At 54.0% G+C, this 27,448-nt stretch overlaps 4 protein-coding genes across 10 annotated transcripts in view; 3 read left to right on the top strand and 1 right to left on the bottom strand.

Annotated features, from left to right (window-relative positions):
- The window catches only part of NTN5 (netrin 5), a 12,911-nt gene extending 12,207 nt beyond the window's left edge, over nt 1-704 (top strand). For all 3 annotated transcript variants that reach the window (XM_078359355.1, XM_035285771.3, XM_035285769.3), the window contains one exon: nt 277-704. In XM_078359355.1, the coding sequence (XP_078215481.1) occupies nt 277-704 (428 nt within the window). The remainder of the gene's footprint in view (nt 1-276) is intronic.
- The window catches only part of FUT2 (fucosyltransferase 2 (H blood group)), an 84,154-nt gene extending 62,227 nt beyond the window's left edge, over nt 1-21,927 (bottom strand). For 2 of the 5 annotated variants that reach the window (XM_078359352.1, XM_035285764.3), the window contains exon 1: nt 10,502-21,927. Coding sequence is in view for 3 of the 5 variants with exons in the window: in XM_078359349.1 (XP_078215475.1) it covers nt 714-773 (60 nt within the window). In the remaining 2 variants the exon portion in view is untranslated. Of the gene's footprint in view, nt 1-47 lie in introns of all 5 variants that reach the window. The other 3 variants (XM_078359351.1, XM_078359350.1, XM_078359349.1) reach the window with 3 other exon arrangements.
- On the top strand, nt 10,866-19,592 carry CA11 (carbonic anhydrase 11). Its single transcript, XM_002762329.6, has 9 exons — nt 10,866-11,473; nt 11,562-11,636; nt 12,688-12,830; nt 17,361-17,546; nt 17,758-17,853; nt 18,009-18,081; nt 18,171-18,325; nt 18,580-18,745; nt 19,465-19,592. Exons 1-9 carry the CDS (start codon nt 11,407-11,409, stop codon nt 19,488-19,490), a joined length of 987 nt encoding a protein of 328 aa, XP_002762375.2. The 5' UTR covers nt 10,866-11,406; the 3' UTR covers nt 19,491-19,592.
- DBP (D-box binding PAR bZIP transcription factor) lies at nt 20,245-27,448 on the top strand. Its single transcript, XM_035285783.3, has 4 exons — nt 20,245-20,753; nt 21,591-22,001; nt 23,898-24,109; nt 26,961-27,448. Exons 1-4 carry the CDS (start codon nt 20,615-20,617, stop codon nt 27,174-27,176), a joined length of 978 nt encoding a protein of 325 aa, XP_035141674.1. The 5' UTR covers nt 20,245-20,614; the 3' UTR covers nt 27,177-27,448.

The raw sequence follows: 27,448 nt of genomic DNA, 5'->3' as shown, positions 1-27,448 counted from the left end.
AGAGACCCTGGACCTGCCTCTTCTGCCCGGTCGCCAGCCCCACCTACCATAGAGTAGTTTTAACTCCTTGCCTTGAATTCAGTTCTTTACACCAACAGGCCCCAACCCTCACGATTTAGGGACAAACTCTCAAAAGTTCAAGGTTTCTCTCCGTGCCGCGATCCCAGAAGCCCACCCAAGGGTCTCAGGCTCCTGCCCACTGTGGCCAACCACTCGGGACCCGGAAGTACCCCGGAAGCTCCCCACGACCTGGGCTGACATCTCCCCTCCCCACAGTTCTCAGCGCGCAGATACTAGCGTCCGAGGCGGTGGGCCTGGCATGGCAGCGGCTGGCTGTGCACGTGCTGACCGTCTACAAGCAGCGGGCGCGGCCGGTGCGCCGCGGCGACCAGGACGCCTGGGTGCCCCGCGCCGACCTGGCGTGCGGCTGCCTACGCCTACAGCCAGGCACCGACTACCTGTTGCTGGGCAGCGCGGTGGGCAGCCCTGACCCCGCGCGCCTCATCCTCGACCGCCACGGCCTCGCGCTGCCTTGGAGGCCGCGCTGGGCCCGGCCCTTGAGGCGGCTGCAGCAGGAGGAGCGGGCCGGAGGCTGCCGCGGCCTGCGGGCACCCACACCCAGCCCCACCCAGGCCAGAGCACTACACGTGGGCTGGGGCCGCCTCGAACGCCAACAAAATAACTTGGGAGCGACGGGGAGCTGAGCCTTCTACCTCGATGGTGCACCGTAGAGAGCCAATCGGACGTCGCAGAGTCCCGACGTCACTGTGCATGCGCTACGCCGCGCAGGCGTGGGGAACTTTTAGCAAAATGGCGGCTAGCAAGATTTCTTGTTCCAGCAGTCCCTCCTTTGGCCTGTGGCTAATTCCCCGCCAATGATCTATTTTCCCCAATAAAGTCTCAAATATTGGGGAATTCTGTCTACAGACCCTTGACTGATGCTGGTACAATCTCTAGAGGGAAGTGAGCAAGGTCTTCAATCAATAAACTGAACTGAAGTTAGGACCACAGCATCCTGGCAAAGTGGCCAATTCAATGAGAGCGCTCTTATGACGTCATTGGGTGCTAGTCATATTGATGTTGCCAGATGATGGGCCAAAGGCCAGTGGGCAGGGCGTGGTTGGAAAAGGCGGGAAATCTTACAACGGGAGGGATAGCAGTTCCAGATTTCCAGAAAATTCCAGACTCAGGAACTTTTGGTTTCTGATGGGCCTCAGGATAGGCTCTCAGAAAGGAATGAAGAGACTTTGAATATCTAAAGAGGGTTCTGATAAGTTCATCTGGTCTTGAAGTGCAGCCTAGACTCATTTTTGAGAGAATAGCCAGTCAGAAGCCATAGAGTGGCATGACATTGCTTGGTCCCGAGCAGAACTGTATTCCCACCCAACAGATGGCTACCTAAGGCCAGAGGGGAGGGGCTCAAAAGGCAGGAGGCGTAAGTATCACAGAATGGAAGGTTGCCACAGCCTGGGACCTTCCTTGCCACCCTGACCTCTGCCTCTGCCTGCACCCACAGCAAAATAATCTCAAATTTGGGTGATATTTTCAGGAGAGTCACTGAGAGGGTACTCAGGGAGTCTTAGAAGAAAGGATGTGATTTAAGGTCCATTTATTTCTTCCTCTTTTTAAACAATTTTATGGCTGGGCACGGTGGCTCATGGCTGTAATCCCAGCACTTTGGGAGGCTGAGGCGGGCAGATCATGAGGTCAGGAGTTCGAGACCAGGCTGGCCAATATGGTGAAACCCTATCTCTGCTAAAAATACAAAACTTAGCTGGGCATGGTGGTGGGTGCCTGTAGTCCCAGCTACTAGGGAGGCTGAGGCAGGAGAATCGCTTGAACCCAGCAAGTGGAGGTTGCAGTGAACTGAGATTGCACTACTGCACTCCAGCCTGGGTGACAGAATGAGACTCCGTCTCAAAAAAAAAACAAAAAAAATTAGCCAGGCATCTCAGCCTGTAGTCCTCATACTTGGGAGGCTTCCGCAGGAGCATTGCTTGAGTCCAGGAGGTCCAGCCTGCAGTGAACTAAGATCAGGCCAGGATACTCCAGCATGGTTGACAGAGCAAGATCCTGTCTCAAAAAGAAAGAAAGAAAGAAAGAAAAAACAAAAAGTTTCTTTCTTGCTCATATACATGTTCCATGAAAGTTGGCAAGGTTTGGTTTTCCACACAGTCACTCAAGGACCCAGGCTGAGATGTTCACCATCCTGTAGCAGCAGCCATAACCCAGGATCTTCTTGCTCAATGAGGCAAGGAAAGAGGAAAAGCATTGAATGGTCTCATGCAAGTGAAACAGCTTTGGCCCAGGAATGACTCCCTGCACTTCCTTTCACAGCTCATTCATCCGGATTACTCATGTGGTTCCACTCAGTTGTATGAAGGTGGGGAAGTGGAATTCCCTCACGCGCAGGTAACAGAGAAGAACTGTCAAATTGGTTTCCTGTTGCTGCCATAACAAATTACCATAAACTCAGCAGCTGAAACAACACACATTTATCATCTTACAGCTCTACAGATCAAAAGCCCCACGTGGGTTTCACTGGGCTAAAATCGAGGTGCTAAGGAGGCTGCATTCCATCTGGAGCCTCTAAGAGAGAATCTGTTTCTTTTCTACTCCCACCTTCTGGTGGCCACCACATTCCCTGATTCATGACCCCTTTTTCCATCTTGGAAGCCATGCGCGACAGGTCCAGTCCCTTTCAAGCTTCACATTTTTCCTGCCTCTTGCATCCTCACACCTCTTTCTGACCATGGCTGGGAAAGGTTCTCTGCTATTAAGGACTCTTATAATTAGATGAGGGGCACCCAGTCACCGCCATACCACCCTGGATGCACCTGATCTTCTCTGACCTCAGAAGCTAAGCAGGGTCAGACCTGGTTAGTTCTTGGATGAGAGATGGGGGCCACCCAGATCATCCAGAATAATCTCTCCCCATCTCAAGATTTCTCTCTTTTTTTGTTGCTTGTTTTGAGACAGTCTTGCTCTGTCACCGCCAGGCTGGAGTGCAGTGGTGTGATCTCGGCTCACTGCAACCTTCACCTCCTGCATTCAAGTGATTCTCCTGCCTCAGCCTCCCAAGTAGCTGGGATTACAGGTACATATCACCATGTCTAGCTAATTTTCATATTTTAATTTTAATTTCATTTAATTATTATATTTTTGATATGGAGTCTCACTCTGTCACCCAGGCTGGAGTGCAGTGGCCCAATCTCAGCTCACCGCAACCTCCGCCTCCCAGGTTCAAGCGATTCTCCTGCCTCAGCCTCCCGAGTAGCTGGCACTACAGGCACCTGCCACCACGCCCGGCTAATTTTTTTGTATTTTTAGGAGAGACAGGGTTTCACTATGTTGGTCAGGCTGATTTCAAACTCCTGACTTTGTGATCCACCCGCCTTGGCCTCCCCAAGTGCTGGAATTACAAGCATGAGCCACCGCACCCCGCCAAGGTCCTTAACCTTAATGGCATATGTAAAGTAACTTTTTGCCTTGTAAGGTAACATATTCACCAGTTCTGGGGATTCGAGTATGGACATGTTTGGGCACCTTTATTTTTTATACCTACCACAACTGGTAAGCACTGGAATTTTTTGCCACAGGTCTCTGCTCAAATTTCACAGCATGAGAGAGAAGGCCCTTGACCACCTTAACTAAATATAAGCTCCCTCCAATCTTACTCTATTTCTTTCTTTTTTTTCTTTTTCGAGACAGAGTCTCACTCTGTGGCCAGGCTAGAGTGCAGTGGTGTGATCTCGGCTCACTGCAACCTGTGCCTTTTGGGTTCTAGCAATTCTCCTGCTTCAGCGTCCCAAGTTGCTGGGACTACAGGCATGTGCCACCATGCTTGGCTAATTTTTTAAATATTTTTAGTAGAGATGGGTTTTCACCGTGTTAGCCAGGATGGTCTTGATCTCCTGACCTCAAGATCCATCCACCTTGGCCTCCCAAAGTGCTGGGATTACAGATGTGAACCACCATCCCCAGCCCCTTCTCTATTTCTTTGCCTTTATTTTTTCTTCTTAGCACTTATTGCTACCTGATATATGAAATATTTTTTGGCCAGGCATGGTAGCTAATGCCTGTAACCCAGCACTTTTGGGAGGCCAAGGTGGGAGGATTGCTTGAGCCCAGGAGTTCAAGACCAGACTAGCTTTACAAATAATAAAAAAATTAGCCAGGCATGGTGGTGGGCACAAGTGGTCCTGGTTACTTGGGAAGCTGAGGCAGGAGTATCTCTTAAGCCCAGGTGGTCGAGGATGTGGTGAGTTATGACTGTGCCGTTGGATAAGAGCTGCTTAGCACAGACTGAGAGCTATTATACTGAGAGTATGCGTTTATTATTTATTTATTTAGAGACAGGGTTTCATTCTCTGCCAGGCAGGAGGAGTGCAGTGATGTGATCACAGCTCAATGCAGGCTCGACCACTCAGGCTCAAGGGATCCTGCTGCCTCAGCCTCCTAAGTTGCTAGGACTACAGGCACATGCCACTAGGCTAGGTGTTTCTTTTTCTTTTTCTTTTTTTTTTTTTTTGAGACGGAGTTTCGCTCGTGTTACCCAGGCTGGAGTGCAATGGCGCAATCTCAGCTCACCACAACCTCCGCCTCCTGGGTTCAGGCAATTCTCCTGCCTCAGCCTCTTGAGTAGCTGGGATTACAGGCACGTGCCACCATGCCCAGCTAATTTTTTGTACTTTTTAGTAGAGACGGGGTTTCACCATGTTGACCAGGATGGTCTCGATCTCTTGACCTCGTGATCCACCCGCCTCGGCCTCCCAAAGTGCTGGGATTACAGGCGTGAGCCACTGCGCCCGGCCCGGTGTTTCGTTTTTTTGTTTGTTTGTTTGTTTATTTTTGAGATGGAGTTTCACTCTTGTTGTCCAGGCTGGAGTGCAGTGGTGTGATCTTGGCTCGCTGCAACCTCGGCCTCCTGGGTTCAAGTGATTCTCCTGCCTCAGCCTCCTGAGTAGCTGGGATTACACGCCTGGCTAATTTTTGTGTTTGTAGTAGAGATGGGGTTTCACCATGTCGGTCAGGCTGGTGCCAAACTCCTGACCTCAGGTGATCCGCCGCGTTGGCCTCCCAAAGTGCTGGGATTACAGGTGTGAGTCACCATGCGTGGCCTGTATATATGTATTATTTAAACACCCAGAGTCTGCACCTCCTCCAGGAGACTGAAATCAGAAGGCAAGATATAGATCAGGGAGGATTTTGCTTGGCTCCCAGAGGCAGTGGGAGTTGAGGGCAGGGAGAGAGGGGTGAGGAGGCCCAAAGGGGCTGTGGGAACCACCCAGGCCTGCAGAGGCCTGGCGCTACCACCTCCCACTCAGGGGCTGGGGAGACGGGAGATGAAAGCGTAGTGCAGAGCGGGCCCCATATGTTCCTCATGACCCAAACTTTGTTCCCAGCGCCCGAGACAAATAGGCGTGAAATCGACATCTGGGACCCACCTCCGGCCTGGCTGTTCCCTCCCCCTCTGGGCATGGAGCCCGGTCTGTCTTTGTGCTTTAATGGAGGCACACAGGTGGCTTCCAGAGCTCCAACAAGGCCCCTGCCCACCTCGTGGTATTGCCGGATGGCTTCCTGAAGGAGGGGACTCCTGAAGCGTATAGAAGTTTGAGTAGGAATTTGCCCAGCAGAGAAGTAAGAAAGGGAGCCCAGTTAGAGGAAACAGTTTGGGCAGAGGACCTAGGCCTTTTTTTTCCCCCAGGGGCACTGGGGAGCCATGGAGGTCTGTGAGCAGGAGAGGGGCAGAATCAGCTTTGTGTGAGGGGCAATCATCATCGTCATTGAGGTGGCTCAGCTCACTGGGGGAGCGCAGAGAATGCCCCAAACCCAGGCTGCTGGTCAGAAAACTTCTCTCAGGGGTGGATCTTCAAGGACATTGGAAGAACCTGGTCATGACAAGAAAGGCTGAGGAGGAGGACTTTGTCCAGAGGTGTGGGGGAGCCGTGGGAGAGGCAGGGTCCACTCTGAGTATAAAATGACTGCTCAGCTGCTGGGCATAGTGGCTCTCGCCTGTAATCCCAGCACTTTGGGAGGCTGAGGTGGGAGGATCACTTGAACCCAGGAAGTGGAGGTTGCAGTGAGCTACGATCACGCCAGTGCACTCCAGCCTGGGTGACAAAGCAAAATCCTGTCTCAAACAAACAAACAACAAAACCAAAAACCAAGAAAGAAAACTCCTCTGGGATCTGTGGGGTGTGGATTGCCAGAGGAGGGAAACTGGAGGGGGAGAAGCTGAGAAGGAGGCTGTCGGGAGGACGGAGGGGGAATGATGCATCCTGAGCCCTGGTTAGGATTATGGGGATAGACAGAAAGTCACAAAGTTCAATGTTGGCCAGGCACAGTGACTCATGCCTGTAATCCCAGCACTTTGGGAGGCTGAGGCAAGTGGATCACCTGAGGTCAGGAGTTTGAGCCCAGCCTGACTAACATAGTGAAACCCCATCTCTACTAAAAATATAAAAAGTTAGCTGGGTGTGGTAGTGGGCACCTGTAATCCCAGCTATTCAGGAGGCTGGAGAATTGCTTGAACCTGGGAGGTGGAGGTTGCGGTGAGCTGAGGTCGCGCCATTGCACTCCAGCCTGGGTAACAAGAGCAAGACTCCGTCTCAAAAAACAAAACAAAACAAAAGACAAAGATTAGCTGGGCATGGTAGGCGCCTGTAATCCAAGCTACTTGGGAGACTGAGGCAGAATTGCTTGAATCCCAAGGTAGAAGTTTCAGTGAACAGAGATCATGAGACTGTGCCACCACTGGACTCCAGCCTAGGTGACAGAATGACTGTGTCTCAAAAAGAAAGTTTTTTTTTGTTTTGTTTTGTTTTTTTTTTAGAGATGGGGCTTCTCCATATTGACCAGGCTGGTCTCGAACTCCTGACCTCAGGTGATCCGCCTGCCTCAGTCTCCAAAAGTGCTGGGTATACAGGCATGAGCCACCACACCTGGCCAAAAGTTAAATGTCATATCTACACCAGGAAGCCTTCCTCTAAAGCCCCACACAAAAACACTATTTTCTCACCTGTCTCTCAGTGCCACGGGCCCTAAGTTTTTATGTCACTCACTCATTTACTCATTCTACATTTCTCCTGTGGTCTCCCTGGAAAATTCTGACATCCTGACCTGAGTCGGACCAGGGACTTGCCTAGTCTGGGAGGGTGAAGTAGGAGAGAGACCTGGGTACAATGAGATTTGGTACGATATTCAACAATGGAAGCAGTGCAGGGCACTGTGGGAGCCTAGAAGAGGCACCTGGCCATGCCTTGGAGCTCAGGGACGACTTCTTGGAGAAGGCGAGGCCCTCCGTGGGCAGTGCAGAAAATCCAAGTGTCACCCAGGCACATGGGAACTGGCAGACTCTCCAGGGAAAGACATCATGGGAATGGTTTCATTCAGTAATGCCTGATTTCTCTCCTGAGGATCCCCGGTATGCCATTCTGTGTGTGTGGCAGTGAGGCTGGGACCCAAAGATGGGTCAGGCTTGGGCCCTCTGGTGGGACAGATAGGGACACAGTCACATCCTAATGAGATGTGTGCTCCCTTGGAGCACTGACAGGCACTGACACAGCCTGGGGCGGTCAGGGAGGGCTTCCTGGAGGAGGAAAGCCCTACATTTTAGGTAGAGTCTGCTCTTCCTGCAGTATCGGTCAGCCTTTCAATCTCTGTATATCTCTAGTTCCTTCACTTCCTGTGCCTCTGTTGGGCTCCATATCTTTCTTTCTTCTTCTCCTTTTTTTTTTTTTTCTGAGACAGAATCTTACTCTGTCACTCAGGCTGGAATGCAGTGGCATGCTCTCAGCTTACTGCAACCCAGGTTCAAGTGATTCTTGTGCCTCATCCTCCTCAGTAGTTGGGACTACAGGCACGCACCACCACACTAATGTTTGTATTTTTGGTAGAGATGGGGTTTTACCATGTTGGCCAGGCTGGTCTCGAACTCCTGACATCAAGTGATCTTCCTGCCTCGGCCTCCCAAAGTGCTGAAATGATAGATGTGAGCCACCATTCCCTGACTATTTTTTTTCCTTTTCATAAAAAATAGAGACGAGGTCTCACTATGTTGCCCAGGCTGGTCTTGAACTCCTGATCTCAAGTGATCCTCCCTCCTCAGCCTCCCAAAGTGCTGGGATTACAGGCATGAACCATCAAGCCTGGCCAGCAACAGACAATTAGTATGTACCTTTCCTTTTTGTGTTCTTTCTCTGTGTCTCTCTCCACCCCTGACTCTCTGGCTGTCTCTTTGCATCTCTAAGTCTTTGAACATCCATCCCAAATCACTACCTCTGTTTTTCTGATTCCTTCTAGTTCCCCCCATTATGTCAGTTAGTCTGTTTCTGGGTCTTTCTCCCTCTCTCTGGGTTTATCTCTGTCCATCTGTTCCTCTCTGTAGATGTCTCTTTCTCTGCACCACTGTCTCTTTATAGATATATAGATGTGTGTGTGTGTGTCCCCATATCTGTCTGTCTGTTTCTTTCTGGTGTTTTTTTTTTTTTTGAGACAGAGTCTTGCTGTGTTGCCCAGGCTGGAGTGCTGTGGTGCAATCTCTGCTCACTGCAACCTCTGCCTCCTGGGTTCAAGCACTTCTCCTGCCTCAGCCTCCTGAGTAGCTAGGATTACAGTCACACACCCCCATGCCTGGCTATTTTTTTTTTCTTTTTTTTTGAGACAGAGTCTTGCTCTGTCACCCAGGCTGGAGTGCAGTGTCAGGATCTCAGCTCACTGCAACCTCTGCCTCCCGAGTTCAAGCGATTCTCTGCCTCAGCCTCCTGAGTAGCTGGGATTACAGGCGCGCACCACCACACCCAGCTAATTTTTGTATTTTTAGTAGAGACAGGGGTTCACCATCTTGAACAGGCTGATCTCAAACTCCTGACCTTGTGATCCACCTGTCTCAGCCTCCTAAAGTGCTGGGATTACAGCGATGAGCCATCGTGCCCGCCTTTTTTATCTCTTCTTTTTTCTTGTTGTTGTTTTTTTTAGACAGAGTCTCACTCTGTTGCCCAGGCTAGAGTGCAGTGTCGGGATCTCAGCTCACTGCAACCTCCACCTACCGGGTTCAAGCGATTCTCCTGTCTCAGCCTCCTGAGTAGCTGGGATTACAGCTGTGCACCACCACGCCTGGCTAATTTTTTATGTATTTAGTAGAGATGGGATTTGGCCATGTTGGCCAGGCTGGTCTCATACTCCTAGCCTCAAGTGATCCACTCACCTTGGCCTCCCAGAGTGCTGGGATTATAGGCGTGAGCCACCATGCCCGGTCTGTGTGTTTCTATGTCTCTCACTCTCTCTGTATCTCTCTCCACCTGCAGTAATGTATGTGTGTCTCTTTCTATGTCTCTCTGTTTCGTAATGCTTGGTGTCAGGCAGGCTGGACACGGTGGCTCACATCTGTATTCCCAGCACTTTGGGAGGTGAAGGCAAGAGGATCCCTTGAGCCCAGGAGTTCCAGACCAGCCTGGGCAATGTAGCAAGACCATGTCTCTGCAAAAAATAATTAAAAAAAAAAATTAACCCGGCAGGGTGGCACATGCCTGTAGGTAGTCCCAGCTATTTGGGAGGCTGAGGTGGAAAGAATGTTTAAGCCCAGGAGGTGGAGGCTGGATCAAGCCGTGATCACATCACTGTTCTCCAGCCTGGGCGACATTGCAAGACCTGCCTTCAAAAAGAAAAGAAAAGAAAAAGGCAACGAGCAGTTTCACTATCATTAGACAGGGTGAAAAATAATAAATAATAACAACAATATGTGGTATCTCTGAGTCTGGGTATGGTTGCTCATGCCTGCAATCCTAGTGCTTTGGGAGGCTGAGGTGGGAGGATCCTTGAGGACAGGAGTTTGAGACCAGCCTAGGCAACATAGCCTGACCCCATCTCTAATCCCCAGTACAAAAATCTGGTGTTTCTCTGTCTTTGGATCTCTCTTTCTCTCCCTTTTTGTCTCTCTCCACCCCACAAGCTGCCTGATCTCTGAGTTTCTGAGTCTTTCTAAGTGTGTGTCTCTATGTCTCCATGTCTGTCTCGCTGCTTCTCTGTATCTTTTTCTGCCTCTTTCAGTATTTCATTCATTCTCCTCCCTCCTCCCTCCTCCCCCCTCCCTCCTCCCTCCTCCTCCTCCTCCTCCTCCTCCTCCTTCTTTTTCCTCCTCCCTCCTCTTCCCTCTTCCTCCCCTCCTCCTCCTCCTCCCTCCTGCCTGGAGGTTTGTTCTCGCCTCTCTAACCCGCCGTCCCTCCGCCAGTTCTCTCCGTATCCATCTCAGGCTTCCCTCTCCTCCCCAGCCTCTGCAGAAGCGGGTCCTCACCTCCAGCTCTCCGCCTCTGCCCTCCCGGCGCCCCCTCCCCGCCTCTCTCCCACTCCAGGTCTCTGCCTCCCCCTCCCGGCGAGCAGCCCTCACTGCACTCCACGCTCCCAGGGGATCCCCCGGACCCGTTAAGGCAGCCCCTGGCGGAGGACCCACTGGAGCTCTGAGGCGAGGAAGAGGGGCTGCAGGCGCTGGGGTTGCTCCAACCTGGGTTCCTGCGAGCCGGGGGACCCCGCATCCTCCAAGGCTGACGGCTCCCAGCCTGGAGACTTCCGAAGCCTCTCCCAGCTCCACCTTAAGCGCCTCCCCCTTCCCCTTCCAGCGGAGGATGGGGAACAGCCTGCTCGGGGCCCCAGGTGTCCGGGCCACCCCCGCCCGCGTGGCCCCAGCACGGCTGGGAGCCGGGGACCAGCCCCCTACCTCCACTCGTATCCTCTCCCTTCGCACCCCCCACCCCCAGCCTACCCGCGGAGTGTTTGCTGCTATGAGATCACCTGCTCCCCCACCCAACAACAAAATTAAATAACACCAGGGGAGAGGAGAGAAGGAGGGGGAGGAGGGAGGAAGGGACGAGAGAGAAGAGAGACTGAAACTGGGAGAAGAGGCTGGAGAGGAGGAGGTGGGGAGAGCACGAAGCTGGAGGCCGACACCGAGGGAGGGCGGGAGGAGGTGAAGAAGGAGAGAGGGGAGAAGAGGCAGGAGCAGGAAAGGATAGAGGGTGGAGGAGGAGGAGATGCTGGATGGAGACCTGGAGTTAGGTGGCTTGGGAGAGCTTAATGAAAAGAGAACGGAGAGGGGGGTGTGGGTTAGGAACCCAGAGGTAGCCCTGGGGGGAGCAGAAGGCTGAGAGGAGTAGGAAGATCGGGAGCTAGAGGGAGACTGGAGGGTTCCGGGAAAAGAGGAGAGGAAGGAGGAAAGGCACAGAGAGAAGCGGGAGAACAGGCTTGAAGCAGGCTCTCAGTCCCTGGCTGCTTTGGCATTTGGGGAACTGGGACTCCCTGTGGGGTGGAGAGGAAAGCTGGAAGTCCTGGAGAGTCCTAGAAGGAGGGGACATAGGAGCTGAGAGAGGGGGGCTGGGCGTCGGGCAGGGGTCCCTCGGAGGCCTTCTGGGGATGGGGGCTGCAGCTCGTCTGAGCGCCCCTCGAGCGCTGGTACTCTGGGCTGCACTGGGGGCAGCAGGTAAGACCTGGGGTTCCCGGCAGAAGCCCCCGAGGGAGGGTGGAGGTGGGGGTGCCAAGGAGAGGGATTCAGGCTGCTCTCTTCTCAGCTCACATCGGACCAGCACCTGACCCCGAGGACTGGTGGAGCTACAAGGATAATCTCCACGGAAACTTCGTGCCAGGTGCAGCCAAGGCGGGGACCCAGGAGTCCGGCCCTCTCGGGGCCTCCTTCAGACTCAGGAATCTGGGTTCCCAGCTCCCCGCTTCCTGCAGGACCAGGAGTCCCAGCCCCCTCCTCTGTCCCTCAGGAGTCAGGCCAGCTTCTGAACCCCAGGGGCTCACCATGGGACATTATACATGCGCATTTCAAGTAGTGAGTGGGAGTGAGTGGAAGGAAAGTGTGGGGGTGGAGATTCTGTGTGTGTTTGCAGGGAGAAGAAGGACCCGGCTCCCGCTAGGAACCAGAGGCTGGGTGGCCCTGTCCCCCACCTTGTCCAGCCCTCTCTTGTAGCTCCTCTCTCCAACACATTAATAAATATCCAGTTGTGGGACAAGAGATAGAGGAACTACAACTCCCATGGGGCTCTGGGGCAGGTAGACAGCAGAAGGGTAGGCTGATAGCCCTGGGGCCTGCTGGGAGTTGTAGTTCCTTCTACAATGGCTTACGATGGGTTGGATTGGCAGGGCGTGGTGGCTCTCGCCTGTAATCGCAGCACTTTAGGAGGCCGAGGTGCGTGGATCACCTGAGGTCAGGAGTTTGAGACCAGCCTGGCCAACATGGCGAAACCTCGTCTCTACTAATAAACAAAAATTAGCTGGGCGTGGTGGCACGCGCCTGTAATCCCAGCTACTCAGGAGGCTGAGGCACAAGAATCTCTTGAACCTGGGAGGCGGAGGCTGCAGTGAGTCGAGATGGTGCCACTGCACTCCAGCCTGGGTGACGGAGCGAGCCTCTGTCTAAAAAAAATAGTAATAACAAAAATTAAAAAGATGGGTTGGATTAAGGAGAGGCTGAGAGTATTAGGGGGTCTTAGAAACCTATTCCAAGATTCTTCTAGGACCCAGAATTCTGGATCCGAGCCCAGTCCTCCCTCAGACCCAGGAGTCTAGGTCCCTAGCCCCTCCTCCCCTAGGATCTGGGAGTCCGGACCACAGCCCACTCAGCAGATGCCACTCCTGGGATCCAGTCACTATTTCTGACGCCTTGTCCTCCTACTCCGACCCCATCCCCAGGGCCTCCTTTCTGGGGGCTGGTGAATGCAGCGTGGAGTCTGTGTGCTGTGGGGAAGCGGCAGAGTCCCGTGGATGTGGAGCTGAAGAGGGTCCTTTATGACCCCTTTCTGCCCCCATTAAGGCTCAGCACTGGAGGAGAGAAGGTAAGGGGCTTGGAGGGAGGAGCTGTCGAACCCACTGGGGATGGGCAGGAGTAGAGGCTGGGGAATGGGGTGCTGACGTAGGAGGGCAGCCTTGGGGAAGGAGAGGGCACCCAGTGGGTGGAGAAAAGACTGCTTACACTCTAAAATGGATCACCCACTCTTTCCTTCCCAAGCATGGATCCCTCGTCTCCCCATCTCTCCAGAAACAATGCAAAGCAGAACATTTCCTATGCCAGGCAGGTTTAAAAGCCTCTAATCTCACAACCACCTCAGAAATTGGGTACAATCATTAATCTTATTTTATAGATGCAGAAACGGATGCACAGAGTGGTTAAGTTACTTGCCTAGGGTCACACAGCTAGAGAGCCAGCACTGGCATTCAAAGCAGGCAGTGTAGCGTGAATACTGGGGCCCGCTTTGTAATACCATGCTGGGAACCATACTTTTTTTTTTTTTTTTTTTTTTTTTGAGACAGAGCCTTGCTCTGTTGCCCAGGCTGGAGTGCAGTGACGCAATCTCAGCTCACCGCAAACTTCGCCTCCCAGGTTCAAGCAATTCTGCTGCCTCAGCCTCCTGAGTAGCGGGGATTACAGATGCCTGCCAACATGGCTGGCTAATTTTTGTATTTTTAGTAGAGACAGGGTTTCACATGTTGGCTAGAATGGTCTTGATCTTCAGACCTCCTGATCCGCCTGTCTTGGTCTCCCAAAGTGCTGGGATTACAGGCGTGAGCCACTGCAACCGGCCTTTTTTTTTTTTTTTTGCAGTTGAGATGCCACTCTGTGGCCTAGGCTGCAGTGCAGTGGCCCAATCATAGCCCAAATGGTCTTCCCACAAAAGTAGCTGGGACATGGCTGGGCGCGGTGGCTCATGCCTGTAATCCCAGCACTTTGGGAGGCTGAGGTGGATGGATCATGAGGTTAGGAGTTTGAGACCAGCCTGGCCCACATGGTGAAACCCTGTCTCTACTAAAAGTACAAAAATTAGCCAGGTATGGTGGTGTGCGCCTGTAATCTCAGCTACTCCAGAGGCTGAGGCAGAAGAATCGCTTGAACCCGGGAGGCAGAGGTTGCAGTGAGCGGAGATTGTGCCACTGCACTCCAGCCTGGGTGACAGAGCAAGACTCTGCCTCAGAAAAAAAATAAAATAAAAAGTAAAGAAAGAAAGTAGCCAGGACTGCAGGTGCATGCCAGTATGTCCGGTAACTTTTTAAGTTTTTTGTAGAGGTGGGGTCTCACCATGTTGTGCAGGCTGGTCTTGAGCTCCTGGGCTCATGATCCTCCTGCCTCGGCTTCACCAGGTGCCGGAATTGCAGCTGTGATCCAACCCACCCAGCCAATGTCATTTCTCATAAGAGCCGGCACTACCTTTCATTTAGCTGTGCTAGCCAAAAGCCCCAAAGCTATTCCCCATGCCATCCTCTCTCCCTCCCATCCATTTCCAGTCCATGTTCCTTCTAGCCTCCATGCTAAATATTATTCCTATCCTTTCACCGATCACCCCGCCACTGCCCCCACTCTCGTGCAGGCACCATCCTCTCCCACCCAGACTGGTGACTGGTGGCGTAGCCTCCTCACTGGCCTGCCTCTCTACTTCCTGCGATCCATTCTCTACCCCACAGCTAGAGAGATGTTTAAAACACAAACGAGATCGTGTCACTCAGGCTCAAAATCCTCCTATTAGGATATGTAATAATAGCAAACATTTAAGTAGCACTTACTGTATGTTGGGCACTCTGGCAAATGTGTTATATATATACAGGTTATTTATTTATTTCATTTTATTTATTTACTTTGAGTTGGAGTCTCGCTCTGTCACCAGGCTGGAGTGCAGTGGCACGATCTTGGCTCACTGCAACCTCCGCCTCCCGGTTCAAGCGATTCTCCTGCCTCAGCCTCCCGAGTAGCTGGGACTACAGGTGTACGCCACCAACCCCAGGTAATTTTTGTATTTTTAGTAGAGACAGATTTCATCATGTTGGCCAGGATGGTCTCAGTCTCTTGACCTGGTGATCCGCCTGCCTCGGCCTCCCAAAGTGCAGGATGAGCCACCATGTCTGGCCTATTTATTTAATATTATGATTTTTTTGAGATGGAGACTCACCCCGTCACCCAGGCTGGAATGCAGTGGTGCTACCTCGGCTCACTGCAACCTCCACCTCCCGGGTTCAAGGGATTCTCCTGCCTCAGCCTCCCAGGTAGCTGGGATTACAGGCACCCGCCACCACACCCAGCTTATTTTTGTATTTTTAGTAGAGATAAAGTTTCACCATGTTAGCCAGGCTGGTCTCGCACTCCTGACTCAGGTGATCTGCCTGCCTCAGCCTCCAAAAGTGCTGGAATTACAGGTGTTAGCCACTGTGCCCAGCCTATATATGCTGTTTACTTAAAAAAAATACAAAACTCTCTACCGTTTTCCACAAGGCCCTACACTGTTTGGCCCCCATAACCTCTCACTCCTTTGTTCACTGGACTTCGGTGAAGTCTCTTTGTTGTCACTCAAACAGATCACCTCAGGGTCTTTGCACCTGCTGTTCCCCCTCCTTGGAATGCTCTTCTCTCTTTTGCGAGTCATGCCTGCATATCCTCTAGGTCCCCATTAAAATGTCACCTTTGGCCAGGTGCAGTGGTTCATGCCTGTAATCCCAGTATAGTATTTTGGGAGGCCAAGCTTGAACCCAGGAATTTCTTTCTTTCTTTACTTTTTTTTTGAGACAGTTTCACTCTTTTTTTTTTTTAAATACAGAGTTTCGCTCTTGCTACCCAGGCTGGAGTGCAATGGCGCGATCTTGGCTCACCGCAACCTCCACCTCCTGGGTCCAGGCGATTCTCCTGCCTCAGCCTCCTGAGTAGCTGGGATTACAGGCACGCACCACCATGCCCAGCTAATTTTTTGTATTTTTGGTAGAGATGGGGTTTCACCATGTTGACCAGGATGGTCTCAATCTCTTGACCTCATGATCCACCTGCCTCGGCCTCCCAAAGTGCTGGGATTACAGGCGTGAGCCACTGCGCCCGGACCAGTTTCACTCTTATTGCCCAGGCTAGAGGGCAATGGTGTGATCTTGGCTCACCACAACCTCTGCCTCCAGGGTTCAAGTGATCTCCTGCCTCAACCTCTCGAGTAGCTGAGATTACAGGCATGTACCACAACGCCTGGCTAATTTTTTGTATTTTTAGTAGAGACGGGGTTTCTTCACGTTGGTCAGGCTGGTTTCGAACTGCCGACCTGAGATGATCTGCCCACCTTGGCCTCCCAAAGTGCTAGGATTACAGGTGTGAGCCACCACACCCAGCCAACCCCAGATATTTAAGACCAGCCTGGGCAACATAGAAAGAACCCCTCTACCAAAAAAATAAAAATAAAAAAAAATTGAAAATTGAAAATTAGTTGGGTATGGTAGTAGATGACTATGGTTCCAGCTACTTAGAGGCTGAGGCAAGAGGATCATTTAGAGTCCAGGGGTTCAACGCTGCAGTGAGCTGTGATTGTGCCACTGCAGCCCAGCCTGGGTGACAGAATAAGACTTTGTCTAAAAATAATAAATGAAAATAAAATGTCACCTTCGTAGGGAAGCTTTTCCTGACACCCCCATCTAAGCCGGGTTCCCCAGGACATCTTGGAGCTCCCAGTTCCCCTAAGCATGAGCTCTGGATGTAATTCAGCAGTGACTTCTGTGATTCACAATTGTCTGTCTCACCTTCGTTAGAACTTAAGCTCTATGAGGCCCAAGACTTTTGTCTTCTTATATATTGCTGTATTCTTTCCATCCACTGTGCATAGCACCAGCTCTGTCCATATTAATCAAACAAATTCACCAATATTGGGCACCAACTTACAGACTAGGACAGAGCCTGGAAAGTGATCAGCGTATGTTGAATGATTAAATGACTGTCAGAGGCTGGGCGTGTAGCTCATACCTATAACCCCAGCACTTTGGGGGCCCAAAGCAGGCAGATCACCAGAGGTCAGGATTTCAACAGCAGCCTGGCCAACATGATGAAACCTCGTTTCTACTAAAAATCCAAAAATTAGCCAGTGGTAGTGGCACACACCTGTAGTCCCAGCTACTTGGGAGGCTGAGGGAGGAGAATCACTTGGGCAACAGAGCAAGACTCCATCTAAAAAAAAAAAAAAAGAGGCCGGGCACGGTGGCTCACACCTATAATCCCAGCACTTTGGGAGACCGAGGCGGGTGGATCACGAGGTCAAGAGATCCAGACCATCCTGGTCAACATGGTGAAACCCCGTCTCTACTAAAAATACAAAAATTAGCTGGGCATGGTGGCGCATGCCTGTAATCCCAGCTACTCAGGAGGGTGAGGCAGGAAAATTGCTTGAACCCAGGAGGCGGAGGTTGCGGTGAGCCGAGATTGCGCCATTGCATTCCAGCCTGGGTAACAAGAGCGAAACTCCGTCTCAAACAAACAAACAAACAAAACAAAACAAAACAAAAAAAAGGCTGCTGGAATCAGAAAATGTAGGAAAAGATCTCTCCCTGCCCCCTGACAGCTCTCGCCTCTCCCACAGCTCCGGGGAACCCTGTACAACACCGGCCGACATGTCTCCTTCCTGCCTGCACCTCGACCTGTGGTCAATGTTTCTGGGGGTCCCCTCCTCTATAGCCACCGACTCAGTGAACTGCGACTGCTGTTTGGAGCTCGCGACGGAGCCGGCTCCGAACATCAGATCAACCATCAGGGCTTTTCTGCTGAGGTGGTAGCCACTGATTGTTTATCTGCGACCCTCTGCCCTGAGTCACCCCAGTTCCTCCCACCTCAGCCCCTTAGTGCCTCACCCCATCCTCCTCCACAGAACTGGCCTCCCACCCTAAGCACTAAGCCTCAGCCTGATTCGGGCCCCAAAGCTGGGGTCGTGCTCTCCTCCCCTTCTGCTGGGGGACCCCGTGCTCTGTGCTATCTGGCAGGTGCAGCTGATTCACTTCAACCAGGAACTCTACGGGAATTTCAGCGCCGCCTCCCGCGGCCCTAATGGCCTGGCCATTCTCAGCCTCTTTGTCAACGTGAGCGGAGTCGAGATTCGGAGGGAGGGAGGAGCTGGGTGCCTGGAACCCGGGGTCTCAGAAAGCGGGGTGCTGGGAGGTCCAGACTTCTGGTCCTGGGGGAGGAGAAGGTTGAGGTCTTGGGCTTCTGGGTCCTCACCTTGTACCCCACACAGGTGGCCGGTAGCTCTAACCCATTCCTCAGTCGCCTCCTCAACCGCGACACCATCACACGCATCTCCTACAAAAGTAAGTTCCTGGCGTGCCGGGGGCAGAGGCCACACGCGAGAGGGGTTCAAGAGTGGCACCCTCTTGACTCTGGCCTGATATTCCCGCAGATGATGCCTACTTTCTTCAAGACCTGAGCCTGGAGCTCCTGTTCCCCGAATCCTTCGGCTTCATCACCTATCAGGGCTCTCTCAGCACCCCGCCCTGCTCCGAGACTGTCACCTGGATCCTCATTGACCGGGCCCTCAATATCACCTCCCTCCAGGTGACTCTGTCCGCACCGCCCTTCCTAGGCCTGGGTACTCCACTCACTGACCTGGGTATCCCCTTGCTCACCTGTCCTCCCTCTCCTCATAGACTGTGAACTCAAGGAGGTAAGAGGGTCAGACCACCTTTGGGGGGTGGGGTGGGGCTGAGAACAGGCCCTGCCCACCGGCTCCCAGAGGCGGGATTTCTTGAGTGACGTCACGAAGACCATTCATTAGTCACTCCCAGTTTCCCACCCTCCTTCCACGGCAGATGCACTCCCTGAGACTCCTGAGCCAGAATCCTCCATCCCAGATCTTCCAGAGCCTCAGCGGTAACGGTCGGCCCCTGCAGCCCTTGGCCCACAGGGCACTGAGGGGCAACAGGGACCCCCGGCACCCCGAGAGGCGCTGCCGAGGCCCCAACTACCGCCTGCATGGTATGGTCCAGTCTGCACCCCCTCTACCTCTTGGGCTAGTCCGCTTTTATGTGTCTTTCCTAGGTGTCTCAATGTGGTTCAGTCCCATCCCCCTTCCTGCTTCTGTTTGGTCTAGCCTCCTGAGCTCTCCCTTTTTCTCTCTTTCCCTACGTGTCCACGTGGTACAGTCCACCTCCCGACCCTAGGCCATTGCTGGCCCACGATTTGTCCTCTTCACTGCTTTGCAACTTGGGCTATAACCCATGATCCCTGTCTTGCTATGGTCCAATTACCTACTGTGCTTCCTATTACTGTGAATTTCCAAAATGGTACAGTTTGGATCCTCTCCCCGCTTCCAAGTCGTACTACCCTATGCTGTTCCACAATCTGACTGCTCCCTTTCCCCTTACTGAGAAACTACAAGGTACAGCCCCTTCCCTCCACCTACTGCCTCCCTGTGGTTCAGCCCAGGGATCTCACATGTCCCTTGGCTTCGCAAGATGGTACGGTCTACACCCCCCATGAAGACCTTCAAGTAGTTCAGCCTAAGACTGAATCTGGATGTCCAGATTTCCCCCTCCTGTTGCCTTCCTGTGGTTCAGCCCAGTGCTTCTCGACCTGGTACATTCCGGTTTCCCGCTGACAGACTCACGACGTTGGAGCCCTGCGCGGCCCAGCGTACGCCCCCTGCCCTGTCCATCCTAAAGTGACGCCCCCTGCCGTTGTCGTTTGTCTTACAGTGGATGGTGCCCTCCATGGTCGCTGAGACTCCCCTTCGAGGATTGCACCCGCCCATCCTAAGCCTCCCCACAAGGCGAGGGGAGTTATCCTAAAACAATGCTATTAAAGGGACAGAATATTTCCTGTTTCTCAGTGGTCTGATTCTAGGCGCGGTGGGGAAACATTTAGGTATTAACAGCCTTCTTCCGGAAACCAATCTTCCTCTTTCAAAGCCCCCGCTACCCGGTTTTTTGGCTTCCTGCTTCTGAAAACCGTCGTTAGGACCGCGGCCCCTTTAAGCGGCGCCCCTCTTCCCCCATCACCCCCCTACCCCCCCCATCATTAGGCAGCACGAGCAGAGCCATGTGCTTCCCCCTCCTGCCTGCCTCATTGGCCCAAACTGGGTCACGGTCCCGCCCCCAGCACCGCCTCCTATTGGGCAAATGTAGGTCAGTGTCCCGCCTCCCTCCGAAAGGCAAGGCAACTTCACGCGCTGAGCCCCTCACGCGCCCTCCCGGGCCTTGGCGGATCCGGAAGCCCCATTGGCTGGGCGTCTCAAGGAGTCGGAAACGATTGGCCTGTGCTTGCAGCCGGAGGGAGGCACGAGGCTGGGGTGCATGCCCACAGAGGCGGGCGGGGCTGGACGCGCCGGGCGGAGACCGGGAGGAGGGGCGCGCGCTGTGGCGTCGGGTGTTTTGGTTTGGATTTTTTTTTCCGCGAAAGAAGTTTGCTTTGGCCACGCCTCAAGGAGGCCGCCTCCTCCTGCCCCCTCCTCCGCCCCTCCGTGCACACCTCTCGGTGCAGATTGCAAAGCGCCTTCCTTTGCGAGAGCTGCAGATTTTGCAAGAGCCAGGCTCGCCCACCTTGTAGAAGGAGCGCCGTGGGTCCCCTCGCACCCTCGTTGCAAAGAGCTGGCCGCTTGATTTGGACGCCCCCTCTGCCAGACTGTATGATCTCCCGGCACCCTCTTGAGTTGCACGTTTCTGCACCAAGGACCACAAATCCCCGTCGCTCCTAGGATTTGCAGCGTTCTGGATACTGGAGGCTTGCAGGATACATTCGCCCGCCCCTGGGCAGACACTCGTCCAAACCACTGGAGTGTGCCGGTGACTGGCAGGCCAGCCCTTCGCCTCTCCATGAGCCCGTGAGCCTGGGGGCAGGTGCCAGGCGATGGCGCGGCCTGTGAGCGACAGGACCCCGGCCCCTCTGCTGCTGGGCGGCCCGGCCGGGACCCCTCCCGGCGGGGGAGCTCTGATTGGGCTGCGGAGCCTTCTGCAGGGGACCAGCAAGCCCAAAGAGCCGGCCAGCTGTGAGTTCTAACCCCTATCTCACCCAGTTTGGACACCCCACCCCCTTAGGGACTCAAGTGCCGTGAGGTGGGGGGTGGGTGGAGTCCATCTTCCCAGCCTTAATCTACTAAATTACTCAGGTGTTTAAGCCCCTAGATCCCTCAGCGCCCAGGACCCAAAAGCGCTGGCTCTGAAGCCCGTCCACCCTGAGGACCCAGGCACCAAGGTCCCCAACGTCGTCCTCCTTCAGTTCCCAGCTTCCTCTTCCTTTTGGTCCGGGAGCCTGGACCCCTAGGGTCCCAGGGAGGGGGTGTGTCGGGTGCTCACACGGTGGTGACACGGGCTTGGGCGGGGCGTCGTGGGGTCACATGGAGTCTAGGGATGAGGAATGTGCCCCAGGAATAGAGCCCCTTACTGCCCCTTACAGATGGTGGGGGAGGGGGAAGGGGGTACAGCGCGCAGGGGATGGGGGGTTGGGTAATTACAGTGGAATTACAGAGCTGTCATTTTTCTCTCTCACCTGACCAACCCTCCACCTACCCTGTCCCTGCCCCCTATTCCTGAACTTCCGTCCCGCTTTCTCTGGGTCGCTGTTTTTCTGTATCTCTATCACTTCCCGGGCTTCTGTCCCCATCTCTGTGACTCTCTGTCCACCTGTCTCTACCGCCCCCGTCTCCGTTCTTTCTGGGTCTCTCTCCCCCTCTGCGTCTCCATCCCTTCCTCTCCCGTCTCTCCCTTCGACCCCCCCTCCCCTCTTTCTCTGGATCTCCTCCCTGTGCCTCTCGGACTCTGGGTCTCTTCGCCACCTCAATCTCCCCACCTCACTCTCATCCCATCCCGGCTTTCCTGGCCCGCAGGTCTCCTGAAGGAAAAGGAGCGCAAGGCGGCCCTGCCCGCAGCCACAACCCCTGGACCGGGCCTGGAGACGGCGGGCCCGGCGGATGCCCCGGCTGGGGCGGTGGTGGGCGGCGGGTCCCCGCGGGGTCGCCCGGGGGCGGTCCCCGGCCCGGGTCTGTTGGCGCCACTGCTGTGGGAGCGCACGCTGCCGTTCGGCGATGTGGAGTACGTGGACCTGGACGCCTTCCTGCTGGAGCACGGGCTCCCGCCCAGCCCGCCGGCCCCCGGTGGCCCGTCGCCGGAGCCGTCGCCCGCGCGGACGCCTGCACCCTCCCCAGGGCCTGGCTCCTGCGGCTCAGCTTCCCCCCACTCCTCTCCTGGGCACGCCCCCGTCCGGGCTGCCCTCGGGGCCGCCAGCGGCCACCGCGCAGGTGCGGCGAGGGGGACGGGGCGGGTCCTGACGGGGCGGGGTTTGGACCCAGGGGGCGGGACTGTGTGACTCTGGGGGCTGAGACCGTGGGACCCGGCTGCGACCTCTAATTCTGTGTCCACTTGTCTAGAGGTGTCGTGGGAGGGGCCCGGATTCTGTGTCTCTTAACGGGTCAGGGACTTGGTCTTCTAGATCTATAGGGGAGGAGAGACTTGGGACCCTAAATTCCTGGAAGCCTGCCCAATGAGATTTTGTGGGTTTTTCTGTGGGACGTGGGGATACAGGATATGGATACCCGTAAAGCCACAACTGGAAGTCCGGAACGCCAGAGTTATTTGCTGGAGAGCGAACTGACCCCAGAATCTGGGTCCATATCGATGGATCTGGGATAGGACTGGAGCCCCTGGGTCCTTTACAGGGGCAAAGGCAAGGGAGGGGTACAGACTTCTGTTTTCCCAGGACACAAATCTTGGCACTTGGCAGCCCAGGTTCCTGGGTCCCCCAGTGGGGCGTGCTGCAGCCCCGGATCCGAGTTCTTCAGAAGGGAAAACATTAGGGATCTTATTGCTGGATCCTCCAGTTGGGGCTAGGACCGAGCTTCCTATATTCCTGAGCGAGGAGAGGCCTGGGACCCCAGAATCGTGGGTACTCTAGTGGCTGGGGGCCTGGGAAGATCCAGGGGGCCAATGTTCACCGGAGAGCAGGGGGTTGGGAATCTTTGGAGGTTGGAGCTAAGAGGAAAGATGTTTCCCTTTGAGCACGTTGAGGTCTCCAGGGACCGATTGCAGGTTGGGGATTCCTGGGAACACCTGTCCCAGGTCCGACCTCCGGGCCGTACCAGGGCCCTACCCTCCCCAGCCGCACATTCCTGCGCCACGTGAGTCCTCCCCTCCCTCCTCTGCGCTTTGCGCAGGCGCCTTCACGCGCGAGGGGGCGGGGCCGGGGGAACGTGAGGGCTCCAGTGGCAGGGGGGCCTTGGAGGAAGGAAGGAGGAGGGAAGCAGGCGTCAGCACGTGACTCGGCCCTGAACCTGTGTCCTCAGCTGGCCTCGGCTGGCTGGCGCTTAAAGGTACAGGCGCCTTCTTTTGAACCAACCTTCTGGAACCTTAGAGCAGCTTCTCCTCCTCTTCCCCAACTCTTCTCAGCGAGTACCTCTTAGACTCTTAACTTGAGAACTTTAAAGTGCAGTAGCTTCTTTTTCTCTGGACAGCCTGGGGTCTAAGCTTAGGTCGTGGATTTGGTAAGCAGGATTCAGGCAAGACTGAACTAACAAACAAACACAGTGCATCTTAAGTCCTGAGGTTTTAGAAGCCATAGCCCTGATTCATGGGTTACCTAGGGTGTCATTTATGACTGGGACTCAGTTTCCTTGTTAGTAAAGGTAGATATGGCTCCATCATCTCTAAGCATCTTTATGGCATAAGGAAACCTTCATTTTTCTCTCTTTTTGGAGACACTCTTGCTTTTTTTGCCCAGGCTGGAGCGCAGTGGTGCAATCTCAGCTCACTGCAACCTCTACCTCCCACGTTCAAGCAATTCTCCTGCCTCAGCCTCCCTAGTACCTGGGATTACAGGTGCCTGCCACTATACTTGGCTAATTTTTGTATTTTTAGTAGAGATGAGGATTTCCCCATGTTGATGATGGTCTCAAACTCCTGACCTCAGGTGGTCTGCCTGCCTCAGCCTCCCAAAGTGCTGGGATTACAGGCATGGGCCACTGCACTCAACCAAGGGAACCTTCATATTTTATATTAGGGAGTTTAATCCCTGGCCGAATGTATGCTAGATCCCAGAAAGGCTTTGCATGTGGCTACAATACCTGAGCAAGAGGAAGCTTCTGGAAACCCCCTCCCTAAAATAAATAACACACTCAGCTGACTCGTGCTGTTTCCTCAAGGCCTCACCTCTCGGGACACACCCAGCCCTGTGGACCCAGACACCGTGGAGGTGCTGATGACCTTTGAACCCGACCCAGCTGATCTTGCTCTATCAAGCATTCCTGGCCATGAGACCTTTGACCCTCGGAGACATCGCTTCTCAGAGGAGGAACTTAAGCCCCAGCCAATCATGAAGAAGGCAAGGAAAATCCAGGTGCCAGAGGAGCAGAAGGTGAGCAGTGCTGGATGTGGGACAGGCTTGGCTAGAGACATGCCCCACAGCCAGGGAGGGGCCCTTTCTCACAGTCAGGCCTGGACTTCTCCCTGGGATTAGTGCTCAGCCTCTCTTGGCCTACAGCCACGGATTAGACCTCCTTGGCCATGGAGCACAGGGGCATGGGCCTAAGATTTGTGAAGACGTGTCAGCTGGGTGCAGGGGCCTCACTCATGTAATCTCAGCACTTTTCCGGGCTGAGGCAGGAGGATCACTTGAGCTCAGGAGTTCAAGACCAGCCTGGGCAACATGGCAAAACCCCATTTCTATAAACTACTCCGGAGGCTGAGGTGGGAGGACTGCTTGTGCCTGGGAGGTTGAGGCTGCAGTGAGCCAAGATCGCACCACTGCACTCCAGCCTGGGCGACAGAGCAAGACCCTGTCTTAAAACAAAAGACAGGGCCGGGCGCGGTGGCTCAAGCCTGTAATCCCAGCACTTTGGGAGGCCGAGGCGGATGGATCACGAGGTCAAGAGATCGAGACCATCCTGGTCAACATGGTGAAACCCCGTCTCTACTAAAGATACAAAAAATTAGCTGGGCATGGTGGCGCGTGCCTATAATCCCAGCTACTCAGGAAGCTGAGGCAGGAGAATTGCCTGAACCCAGGAGGCGGAGGTTGCGGTGAGCCGAGATCATGCCATTGCACTCCAGCCTGGGTAACAAGAGCGAAACTCCATCTCAAAAAAAAAAGACAGTGTCACTGTGGGGCGCTGACTCAGCCAGCTCTGCTAGGTCTCCTTATAGAGACTTGAAGCCTCTCCTATTACTTGGGTCGAGAACCCTCAGTGGGACAGGTCTTAGGCTCCACCAGGCACAATTGGGACGGACAGTCTTCCCTGGCAATGGGATATCAGCCTGTGGCCTGTCTCTCCTTACTTAGCAGGCCTTTGATCTCTGGTGTGGGGCTTCCTTTGGTATGATGGCATTTGGCTAGGAGGCAGACTCTGCCAGCCCCTTTAGGCCTTGTTTCCTGGACTTGGACTTCTCACTGGTGGGAGACTTCGGGCTTCTGTTAGCAGTCAGGGCCACTTTCTGATGTGGGGTAATTTGAGCAGTGATAGCGTCTTTATATCATTTCATTTTTTGCCATTATGGGAGTCTTCCCTGGGAAGAGTTGCTTGGGCTTCTGTTACAAGACTGTCATTCCCGGCCAGGCGTGATGGCTTATGCCTGTAATCCCAGCACTTTGGGAGGCTGAGGTGGGCGGATCATGAGGTCAGGAGATCGAGACCATCCTGGCCAACATGGTGAAACGCCATCTCTACTAAAAATACAAAAATTAGTTGATCATGATGGTGCGTGCCTATAGTCCCAGCTACTTGGGAGGACGAGGCAGGAGAATCACTTGAACCCCGGAGGCGGAGGGTGCAGTGAGCCAAGATTGCACCACTGCACAATCTCCAGCCTGGTGACAGAGTGAGACTTTGTTTCAAAAAAGAAAAAGAAAAAAGAAAAACAGTTCAGGCAGGGTGGCTCATGCCTGAAATCCCAGCACTTTGGGAGGCTGAGGTGGGTGGATCACGGGGTCAGATCAAGGCCATCCTGACAAACACAGTGAAACCCTGTCTCTACTAAAATTACAAAAAATTAGCTGGGCTTGGTGGTGGGCAGCTGTCGTCCCAGCTACTCAGAAGGCTGAGGGAGGAGAATTGCGTGAACCTGGGAGGCGGAGGTTGCAGTACGCTGAGGTCACAACACTGCACTCTAGCCTGGGTGACAGAGCAAGACTCCATCTCAAAAAAAAAAAAAAAAAAATTCGCAGGGCATGGTAGCAGGCACCTGTATTCCCAGCTACTCAGGAGGCTGAGGCAGGAGAATCACTTGAACCCAGGAGGTGGAGGTTGCAGTGAGCTGAGATCACACCATTGCACTCCAGCCTGGGTGACAGAGCCTGACTCCATCTCAAAAACAAGACTTTGCCATGTCCTTGTGTAAGACATAGCTACCTGAAGCAGCTAGGACACGCCTGTAAGTCAACTCTACACCAATGGTTTCTCCTGCTAGAGGGTTTTGTTGCTAGGGACTGGATTTAACCTCACAAACAGGAACTCGGCTTTCATTAAATGGTGGAGGGGGGAGCATCTTTCTGAGCCAAGTGGTCCTTGGTTACTAAGGAGTAGTCCTTAGGAAGCAACTTCCAGGATGGGAGAACTTCAGGTATAATCCTCTGGGGAGGTCCCAGGGTAGTCCCCTTTCCTAAGGGACACCTCTTCTCTCAGTCAGGTCCTGTTGTGGAGGAGGCTGTTTTCTGGTCTCAGTTCAAGGTCAGAGATGGGCCACAGTCATTGAAACCTCTTAGACCTCACTTTTGTTTGCTGAGGATGGATGAGGTTGCCTTGGCAACCAGGTCAGAAGGGGCCCAGCTCTAGGAGGATTATTATGGGACACCAAACCCTATCACCAGGGCACCAGGCTTTCCTTAGCAACCAGGATCTGGAAAGGTGATGTGCAGGGCAGTGCTTTTCACTGGGAGAAGCCCTCAGACCATGAAGGCCTTGTTGCTAGGGAACAAGCATCCTTAGCAACCAGGAGCTAACTGCAGTCTCTTTATCACGTGGGGAGGGATGGGGTCCGCTTTGCACAGTGGAGACTTGAAGCCCAGTTACTTGAGGGTGGGGGTCGATCTCATGCCTTTACTGTTGCTAGGGGCCCAATCTGTTTAGCAACCAGGCCCTAGAAAGGCAGACCCTGATTCCTATCCCAGCGGAGATGCAGCATGGTTTAGGCCCCACTGCTGGGGCTCCCTTCCTCTCTCGCTGGGACCTGGGTCCCTCTGGACCTCAGTGCCCACCCCGCTTCTCCCCCAGGACGAGAAATACTGGAGCCGACGATACAAGAACAACGAGGCAGCCAAGCGGTCCCGGGATGCCCGACGGCTCAAGGAGAACCAGATTTCGGTGCGGGCGGCCTTCCTGGAGAAGGAGAACGCCCTGCTGCGGCAGGAAGTGGTGGCAGTGCGCCAGGAGCTGTCCCACTACCGCGCCGTGCTGTCCCGATACCAGGCCCAGCACGGTGCCCTGTGAGGCTGCCCCACACCCCCACCTGGCGGAGCTCTCCTCCGCCTGAGACTTAACGCCTAGTTCCCTCCCTGCCCTGTGGCCCACGGGCGGGCCAGCTGGGTGCCCCAGGGACATGATGATGCAGATAAATACATTTATATTTTTAAGAAAAAGCGAGCCTCCCCCCTCCCTCGTGGGGGCGGGGAAGGTCCTCTGTGTGTGTCCCCGGCACGTCAGGGACCCCATCCTCCCACCGCCTCCGTTAACACGATCCTGAATAAATCTTGAGAATCCCA

This window comes from Callithrix jacchus, chromosome 22 (genome assembly GCF_049354715.1).
Source record: "Callithrix jacchus isolate 240 chromosome 22, calJac240_pri, whole genome shotgun sequence".
Classification (NCBI taxonomy): Eukaryota; Metazoa; Chordata; class Mammalia; order Primates; family Cebidae; genus Callithrix; species Callithrix jacchus.
Note: the sequence above shows the minus strand (reverse complement) of the source record. Positions and strands in the feature narration are given on the sequence as shown.

Bases quoted from the DNA above. Each gene is read 5' to 3' on its own strand.
- CA11 (XM_002762329.6), top strand. From the start codon at position 11,407: ATGGGGGCTGCAGCTCGTCTGAGCGCCCCTCGAGCGCTGGTACTCTGG. The intron at 11,474-11,561 runs GTAAGACCTGGG...CTCTCTTCTCAG, and splicing joins GGCTGCACTGGGGGCAGCAG to CTCACATCGGACCAGCACCT. The intron at 18,082-18,170 runs GTAAGTTCCTGG...ATATTCCCGCAG, and splicing joins CACACGCATCTCCTACAAAA to ATGATGCCTACTTTCTTCAA.
- DBP (XM_035285783.3), top strand. From the start codon at position 20,615: ATGGCGCGGCCTGTGAGCGACAGGACCCCGGCCCCTCTGCTGCTGGGC. The intron at 22,002-23,897 runs GTGCGGCGAGGG...TGTTTCCTCAAG, and splicing joins CGCCAGCGGCCACCGCGCAG to GCCTCACCTCTCGGGACACA. The intron at 24,110-26,960 runs GTGAGCAGTGCT...CTTCTCCCCCAG, and splicing joins AGGTGCCAGAGGAGCAGAAG to GACGAGAAATACTGGAGCCG.